This window comes from Piliocolobus tephrosceles, chromosome 8 (assembly GCF_002776525.5).
Source record: "Piliocolobus tephrosceles isolate RC106 chromosome 8, ASM277652v3, whole genome shotgun sequence".
In the NCBI taxonomy this organism is placed as follows: Eukaryota; Metazoa; Chordata; class Mammalia; order Primates; family Cercopithecidae; genus Piliocolobus; species Piliocolobus tephrosceles.
Window position 1 is genome coordinate 8,997,816 of NC_045441.1, and position 9,022 is coordinate 9,006,837.

Below are 9,022 nucleotides of genomic sequence, written 5' to 3' on the forward strand. Positions count from 1 at the left end.
GGCTAGTTTTTTGTATTTTTTAGTAGAGACGGGGTTTCACCGTGTTAGCCAGGATGGTCTCGATCTCCTGACCTCATGATCCGCCCGTCTCGGCCTCCCAAAGTGCTGGGATTAACAGGCTTGAGCCACCGCGCCCAGCCCTGATACTCCATCTCTCTCTCTCTCTCTTTCTCTGTCTCTGTCTCTCTCTCTGTCTCTCTCTCTCTCTCTCTATACATATATATATACACACACACATATATAAGTATGTTTATGGTCTGTTTCCCACAACTAGAGTATAAGCTCCATGAGGTCAGGACTTTGTTTTGTTTGGTGATGTACCTGCTGCCTGGTAGGCACTCCCAAATATTTGTTAAATTAATGACTGACAGGTGGATAGATAACCACTGACCCATACCAAAAAGGAGCACTTGCTTTTTGTTCGTTTTTGGTTTTGGGGTGGGGAAATATTTTTGGTTTGTTTGTTTGTTTTGACACAAACATAGCGAAACTCTGTCTCTACAAAAAATACAAAATTTAGCCTGGCGTGGTGGCACGCATTTGTAGTCTCAACTACTCGGGAGGCTGAGATGGGACAATCACTTGAGTTCAGGAGGTTGAGGCTGCACTGAACTGTGATTGTAACACTACACTCCAGCCTGGGTGACAGAGCAAGACTCTGTCTCAAAAACAACAATAACAAGCACAAAACAAAACAAAAACGAAAAAAAGAAACGTTTAGTGAACTTAGTTCTGAAACGCACACAATCAACTGATTCGGTGTCAAAGTCATCTTTAAATTCCACAATAATGGCTGCTTCATGAGCTGTATAATTATCTGAACAATGTTTCAAAAGCAGTAGAAACAACAAGGCAAAGGAGAGCAGTGCAAACTATCAACTTTACTACCCCTAGAATAATTCTCATCTTGTTTTCATTTTAACCTTTAATCTAGCCGAGAAGCACTATGCTCCATGGAAGCTGCCTAGCATTCTTTTTCTTTTTTTTTTCTTCCTTTTTTTTCTTTTTTTTAGATAGAGTTTCGCTCTACCGCCCCGGCTGGAGTACAGTGGCCGGATCTCAGCTCACTGCAAGCTCCGCCTCCCGGGTTTAGGCCATTCTCCTGCCTCAGCCTCCCGAGTAGCTGGGACTACAGGCGCCCGCCACCTCGCCCGGGCAGTTTTTTGTATTTTTTAGTAGAGACGGGGTTTCACCGTGTTAGCCAGGATGGTCTTGATCTCCTGACCTTGTGATCCACCTGTCTCAGCCTCCCAAAGTGCTGGGATTACAGGCTTGAGCCACCGCACCAAAAAGATACATTTTTCTGGCCAGGCACGGTGGCTCATGCCTGTAATCCTAGCACTTTAGGAGGCCCAGGCAGGCGGATCATTTGAGGCCAGGAGTCTGAGAACAGACTAGCCAACATGCCAAAAACCCGTCTCTACTAAAAATACAAAAATTGGCCAGGTATGGTGGCGCAAGCCTGATAGCTACTTGGGAGGCTGAGGCACGAGAATTATCGCTTGAACCCAGGAGGTGGAGGTTGCAGTGAGTCAACATCTCGGGAAAGAGATACATTTATCTGACCTCGTTTTTCCAAACAGAAACAAGGCCTTATGTACTTTTCTTTGACAACCCTCTCAGTTTGTCCAGACCTGGTTGGTTGATCGCTGGGGACTAGAATAAGATAAATTCTTTTTTAACTTCCCTTTGGCCAGAAGACCCCTCTTCCTGCAGGATTTCTCAAGTCCGTTCCATTGAGGGTTGCTGGCCCCTTCAACTTTCCTTCATCCAGGCTCCGAAACAGAGAGATTGCATAATTCCCCTGTAAGTTACAACTGTCACCATACAGGGCTGTTCAGGGTCATAACACAGTTCTCCACCTGCTTTCTAGGAGCTTACACTGTGGGTGGGGATACAAACATCTAGAGCCAAAGTCTGTCTGGCTCTTTCTACGTGTCTGTACCCCTTTTTGTAGGGGAGGCAGGAGGAGCAGTGTGTGCAACTTGCTTAGGCTTAGGGGTAAGGAGGGGGTGGAGCAGCCTAGGCTTGCCAGATGTGAATTTTGGGGTTTTTTGTGAGACAGCGTCTTGCTCTGTCACCCAGGCTGGAGCGTGGTGGCACGCTCTCAGCTCACTACAACCTCTGCCCAGTGGGTTCAAGTGATTCTCCTGCCTCAACCTCTCAAGTAGCTGGGATTACAGGCATGCACCACTATGCCTGGCTAATTTTTGTATTTTTAGTAGAGACGGGGTTTCACCACCTCTACTGGTCGAAACCAGGCTGGTCTTAAACTCCTGACTTCAGGTGATTCACCCTCCTTGGCCTCCCAAGATTACAGGCATGAGCCACTGCGCCTGGCCAGGAACTCAGTATTTAAGGGAAGAAAGCATGCAAGAGGAAAATAAAGCAGAAGGAGAGGCAGTGAGGCAAATGTTATTTGCTTTGTTTTGTTTTGTTTTTCTTTTTTTTTTTTGAGACGGAGTCTTGCTCTGCCGCCCAGGCTGGAGTGCAGTGGCCGGATCTCATCTCAGCTCACTGCAAGCTCCGCCTCCCGGGTTCACGCCATTCTCCTGCCTCAGCCTCCCGAGTAGCTGGGACTACAGGCGCCCGCCTCGTCGCCCGGCTAGTTTTCTGTATTTTTTAGTAGAGACGGGATTTCACCGTATTAGCCAGGATGGTCTCGATCTCCTGACCTCGTGATCCACCCATCTCGGCCTCCCAAAGTGCTGGGATTACAGGCTTGAGCCACCGCGCCCGGCCTGTTTTGTTTTTCTTGAGACAGGGTCTCACTCTGTCGCCAGGCTGGAGTGCAGTGGCGTGATCTCAGCTCACTGCAACCTCCACCTCCCAGGTTCAAGCAATTCTCGTGCCTCAGCCTCCCAAGTAGCTGGTACTACAGGTGCGTGCCACCACTCCCAGCTAATATTTTGTATTTTAGGTAGAGACGGAGTTTCACCGTGTTAGCCAGGACAGTCTCGATCTCCTGATCTCATGATCTGCCCACCTCAGCCTCCCAAAGTGCTGGGATTACAGGCGTGAGCCACTGCGCTCAGTCCAGCAAATGGTTATTTTACTTTCTTTTTTGAAATAGAGTCTCACTGTGTTGCCCAGGCTGGAGTCCAATGGGTCCATCTCAGCTCACTGCAATCTCCACCTCCCAGGCTCAAGCGATTCTCCCGCCTCAGTCTCCTGAGTAGCTGGGATTACAGGTGGGCACCACCACACCTGGCTAATTTTCATATTTTTAGTAGAGATGGGGTTTCACCATGTTGGCCAGGCTGGTCTTGAACTCCTGGCCTCAAGTGATGCACTCACCTCCCAAAGTGCTGGGATTACAGGCATGAGCCACCGCACCCTGCTGCAAATGGTTACTTTTTTGTGAGGTTCTCATTAGTGTTTGGTAAATCTACATTTTATGTAAGATACAATAAACATTTGAAAAGAGGGAGTGGAGGAAAAAGTCAATTATGCATCTGTCTCATGATAGGTGGAGGGATGATTCCTGGTCTCTTCCTTGTTCTATAATTGGGAAGATGAGCTTGTAATCAACATTGTCAGTATGAGATTTCACAGAACTCGGATTAGGGCTGGTTTATAGGGGGAGTGTTTATGCTGAAAGATTTAGAGGCTAATGAGGAATTTCCTGGCAAGCAATTTGTGAGGGAGACCATCTAGGGAGGTATATGCCCTTTGCCATTGTAGGAACCTGGCTTATGTATGAGGCTGTGACACAGGGTTGTGGAATTACAGCTATCTGGGAACAAAAAGGAAGGGAGTTTTGACTCAGTTCCCAAGCATAAATTTCTTCAGCATACCCCCACCATACCCAGCTAATTTTGTTTTCATTTTTTGTAGAAACAAGGTCTCACCATGTTGCCAAGGCCAGTCTCAAACTCCTGGGTTCAAGTGATCCTCCCACCTTGGCCTCCTAACGTGCTGGGATTACAGGTGTGAGTCACCATGCCTGGCCTTGTGGAGTTATTTTATTTATTTATTTATTTATTTATTTATTTATTTATTTATTTATTTATTTTATTTATTTTTGAGACGGAGTCTCACTCTATCTCGTCCAGGCTGGAGTGCAATGGTGCGATCTCAGCTCACTGCAGCCTCTCCCTCCCGGGTTCAAGCAATTCTTCTGCCTCAGTCTCCCGAGTAGCTGGGACTACAGGCACGTGCCACCACGTCCGGCTAATTTTTGTATTTTCAGTAGAGACAGGGTTTCACCATGTTGGCCTGGCTGGTCTCAAGCTCCTCACCTCAAGTGATTGGCCAACCTCGGCCTCCCAAAGTGCTGGGATTACAGGTGTGAGCCACTATGCCTGGCCTTGTGGGGTTATTTTCGAAAGTCCCTGAGACAGTCCCTATCTCAGACATGCAAGCATGAGCCCGTCTCCTTGGTGTTCTCATGGCTCCAATTTGTTTGGACTTGACAATGTGATTTTTGTCCTGGTATCTGCAACTTTCACAAGATGGAGCAACTCAACACCAGATTCCATCCCAAATTATTCCTTCATTCACTCAAAAAGTATCTAGGCACCAATTTGTCAGGCACCGTGTTGATCACAGGGGATACCATGATGAATAAGAGAAGGAACCACAGGCTCCTGAATGCGAGAGTGAGGCATGTGAAAAACAGACACGGAGAGCTGGGTGTGGTGGCTCATGCCTGTAATCCCAGTGCTTTGGGAGGCCAAGGATGGAGGATCGCTTCTGTCAGGGAGTTGGAGACCAGCCTGGACAACCTAGTGAGACTCCTGTCTCTATCAAAATAAAAAAATAATAATAAAATTAGCTGGGTGTGGTGGGGTGCACCTGTAGTCCCAGCTACTCGGGAGGCTGAAATGGGAGGATCACTTGAGCCCGAGAGTTTGAGGGTGCAGTGAGCTGATACCAGGCCACTGCACTCCAGCCTGGGCGATAGAGCGAGACCCTGTCTCAAACAAAACAAAACAAACCACCACCACCAGACATGAGGGCCAGTGCAGCTGTGGCCTGAAGATCAAGGGCTAGAAAAGTAGAGGCCAGACCGGGGCCAGATCAGGCAGGGCCTTGCAGGCTGTGGTTAGTTGTCTGGATTTTATTGTGAGGGAAATAACACGACATGTCATTCATTCAGCAACAGCCTGAAGAACTAGGAGTTATCACAATTTTACAGACGAGGACGATCAAATCGTTAATTTGTCAAAGGTCACCCGCAGGCGACAGGCAGGGACAGAGTCTGGGAAAACTCGCAGGCACCGAAGCCCAGAGGGCGTCGGGCTTCCCCGCACCGAGTGCCGCCCGCCGCGACCCGGGAACTGCCTCCTCCCCGGACTCCAAGCCCGCCGCTCGCCGCGGAGAAAGCGAACATGCGCTGCTCGCCTTACGGAAGCCGGGAAGGAAGGGGGCGGGGCCGAGGCTGGCGGGCGCGGGGAAAATGGCGGCGGCGGCGGCTGCAGCTACAAACGGGACCGGAGGGAGCAGCGGGATGGAGGTGGATGCAGCAGGTAACGGACCGTGCGCGGGCGGCTTCCGGAGACCTCCTTCAGGGGTGCGTTGAGGCCTCGCTGTGCTCCCGGGAGAAGGGAGGAGGGCGGAGCAGCAACATCTTTCCCTGGGATAAGTTGCGGGAGGAAAAGTGTGGCCCGGGCTCCGCCGTCCCCCACTGCCATCTCCAGGGAAGAACGTGGGGCCTGGACTCTCACCCTCTCTCTTTCCCTCCACCCTTAGTAGTTCCCAGCGTGATGGCCTCCGGAGTGACTGGGAGTGTTTCTGTCGCTCTCCATCCCCTTGTCATTCTCAACATCTCCGACCACTGGATCCGCATGCGCTCCCAGGAGGGGCGGCCTGTGCAGGGTGAGTGTTGAGCATAGGCTCCACTCTCCTTGCTCACCTCCCCCAGACAGTGGTCTTTTCCCCTTCCTTTACTGGAGCCAATTCCCCTCCCCCAAATCATCGTTTCCCCAATACTTGGTTCCCACTCATCTCAGACCCTTGGGTCATAGAAGTCTCTTTAACGTCACCTTTTCCATGTCATTCTCTTTCCCAGTGATTGGGGCTTTGATTGGCAAGCAGGAGGGCCGAAATATCGAGGTGATGAACTCCTTTGAGCTGCTGTCCCACACCATGGAAGAGAAGATTATCATTGATAAGGAATATTATTACACCAAGGAGGAGCAGTGTGAGAGTGGAATAGATGTGGGGAAGAGGAGTGGGAGTTAAAAAAAATGTACAAGGTGGGGAAGATGGAGAGGGTTGGAAAGAAACCCGAGAGGTGGCCAAGAACAGAGGAGAAAAAGTGAAGAGAGTAGCTGGAGAGATCTCAGAAAAAGAACACGTTCAGAGTTCTTTCTCAAAAAGAAAGTAAAGGATGAGAGAAGACAGGATAGAAGGGAGTAATTATTCTAAACTGAGCTAGGATTTGAGGAGGGAGGAGAACCTGGTGAAAATACACCAGGAGTTTCACATTGAGGAAGGATGGTTTAAAGAGTTACTATGTCAGGCCGGGTGCAGTGAGTCAGGCCTATAATCCCAGCACTTTGGGAGGCCGAGGCGGGCGGATAATGAGGTCAGGAGTTAGAGACCAGCCTGGCAAACATAGTGAAACCCCATCTCTACTAAAAATACAAAAATTAGCCTGGCATGGTGGTGCATGCCTGAAGTCCCAGCTACTTGGAAGGCTGAGGCAGAATTGCTTGAACCTAGGAGGCAGAGGTTGTGGTGAGCCAAGATCGTGCCACTGCACTCCAGCCTGGGCGACAGAACGAGAGTCTGTGTCAAAAAAAAAAAAAAAAAAAAGAATTACTGTGTGTTCTGGCCCCTTCCCCTCCAGTTAAACAGGTGTTCAAGGAGCTGGAGTTTCTGGGTTGGTATACCACAGGGGGGCCACCTGACCCCTCGGACATCCACGTCCATAAGCAGGTATACATGCTCACACCTGTGCATGCTGGGGCAGAGAATGGAGAATGAGGGGAAGGAGAAAGGTGGGGGTCACTGACTTCTGTGCATTGTCCTTCTCTTCCAGGTGTGTGAGATCATCGAGAGCCCCCTCTTTCTGAAGCTGAACCCTATGACCAAGCACACAGATGTGAGTAATACCCCATGCCTACTCTCGTGATTGTCACTGTTGCCTTTTACTGTGTGATACTCCTCTATTGGGGAATGCCAGGTGCCACTTACCGGCTGTGACTCTGGCTTAGTCATTTCATCTGCAAACTGTGAAGGGAGGTAATCCCTACTTCACTGGTTTCTTGGGAAGATGAGATGAGAGGAAATGGGTGAAAGCAGCTAGTCCAAATGTTGGCATATAGTATTCAGGTTTCTCCATCTCCTTCACAGCTTCCTGTCAGCGTTTTTGAGTCTGTCATCGATATAATCAATGGAGAGGTAATACCGTACCCTTCAACCCTCAGATCCTGCTCTTGGCCTCTTTCCTGCTTTTGATTCTCCCTTTGTGGGTTACCTTGCCCTGTAGGCCACAATGCTGTTTGCTGAGCTGACCTACACTCTGGCCACAGAGGAAGCGGAACGCATTGGTGTAGACCATGTAGCCCGAATGACAGCAACAGGCAGTGGAGAGAACTCCACTGGTAATGGAGGGGATTCCTTGGAAGTGGGGTTGGAAGGTGTGGCCACATCCTGTCTCAACCTCCTCCTGCTCTCGTCCCCTTGCAGTGGCCGAACACCTGATAGCACAGCACAGCGCCATCAAGATGCTGCACAGCCGCGTCAAGCTCATCTTGGAGTACGTCAAGGCCTCTGAAGCGGGTAGGACAGGGGCTTCCCTGGGCACTTCCCTGGCATTCTTCCTCTCCCTCCTGGGGAAGTGACAGCATCCAAACTAATGCAGCCTCTTTTTGTGCCTTTAGGAGAGGTCCCCTTTAATCATGAGATCCTGCGGGAGGCCTATGCTCTGTGTCACTGCCTCCCGGTGCTCAGCACAGACAAGTTCAAGACAGATTTTTATGATGTGAGTTTAAAACCTGGATGGGGAAATGGGGCTCATGCTGTCACTTTCACATGGAGGAGAGGGGACTGTTGTTTCCTGGGCATGCCACAAGGGATCCCCTGAGGAACTTGTCCTTTCTGTTCCCTCCCAGCAATGCAACGACGTGGGGCTCATGGCCTACCTCGGCACCATCACCAAAACGTGCAACACCATGAACCAGTTTGTGAACAAGTTCAACGTCCTCTACGATCGACAAGGCATCGGCAGGCGAATGCGCGGGCTCTTCTTCTGATGAGGGTACTTGAAGGGCTGATGGACAGGGGTCAGGCAACTGTCCCAAAGGGGAGGGCACTACACTTCATTGAGAGAAACCGCTGTCATTAATAATAAAGGGGAGCAGCCCCCGAGCACCCCTGCTGGTGGCTCTGTCCTCTCTTGTTAGGCACCACACTGGTTTGTCAACTTGGATGTTCATCAAAGTTCATTGTGAGCCTTGCTCACAAGCCCTTCTGATGCTTTTCAGTGAGGGAGGCACTGCCATTTCAAGTGACCCTGTGTCAGTCACATGGACTGTCATTAGCATCCAAGGCTGCCTGCTTCCACCTAAGCGATCTCTGTTCTACACTTTAATGTCACCCTTGACATCATCTTACATAGCCCAGCCCTATAAACGTGACAATTGACTACTTTCCCGAGCGAAATTAACTTTTCACACACGCAAAACAGAAGGGATAGTAAGCAGATTTTTATTAGAAACAAGTCCAAGCCTTGATCCTGTGGGCATTGTGAATTACCAGGAGGGAGTTTCTCAATGACCATTTACTACATATCTTGGAGAGGCAGCTAGGAAGTGGTCTAAAGGTTGGGACTGCTGTATGTGATCACTTGTGCCGATTTTCATCACCTGCTAACCAGAGCTTTAGAGTGAGAGTTGGGAACTAAGTAGTTAAGTAATGACCTACCTGTCTGCTAGAAAAGGGGAAAAACCAAGAGACACTGCATTTCATACTGGCGCCATATCCCCAGAGCCTGACCGGCACACAGGCAGTTTAAGACTAAATAAGGGAGTCGGGGGGCTCAAAAAGTGGAGCCCCAGCTCAAGTATCCCCA

The 9,022-nt window shown here is 49.8% G+C and overlaps 1 protein-coding gene across 3 annotated transcripts; it reads left to right on the forward strand.

Moving 5' to 3' along the window:
• The first annotated feature begins 5,372 nt into the window (after nt 1-5,372).
• Nucleotides 5,373-8,600, forward strand: COPS6 (COP9 signalosome subunit 6). Of its 3 annotated transcripts, none has more exons than XM_023197303.2 (10): nt 5,373-5,471; nt 5,695-5,820; nt 6,014-6,145; nt 6,797-6,885; nt 6,989-7,051; nt 7,303-7,350; nt 7,439-7,553; nt 7,639-7,731; nt 7,833-7,933; nt 8,064-8,600. In XM_023197303.2, exons 1-10 carry the CDS (start codon nt 5,402-5,404, stop codon nt 8,202-8,204), a joined length of 978 nt encoding a protein of 325 aa, XP_023053071.1. In that variant the 5' UTR covers nt 5,373-5,401; the 3' UTR covers nt 8,205-8,600. The 3 variants fall into 3 exon arrangements, with proteins under 3 accessions (XP_023053071.1, XP_023053072.1, XP_023053073.1); XM_023197304.2 differs by having other exon boundaries at nt 5,388-5,471; nt 5,698-5,820; XM_023197305.2 differs by having other exon boundaries at nt 5,389-5,515.
• Nucleotides 8,601-9,022: the final 422 nt, after the last annotated feature.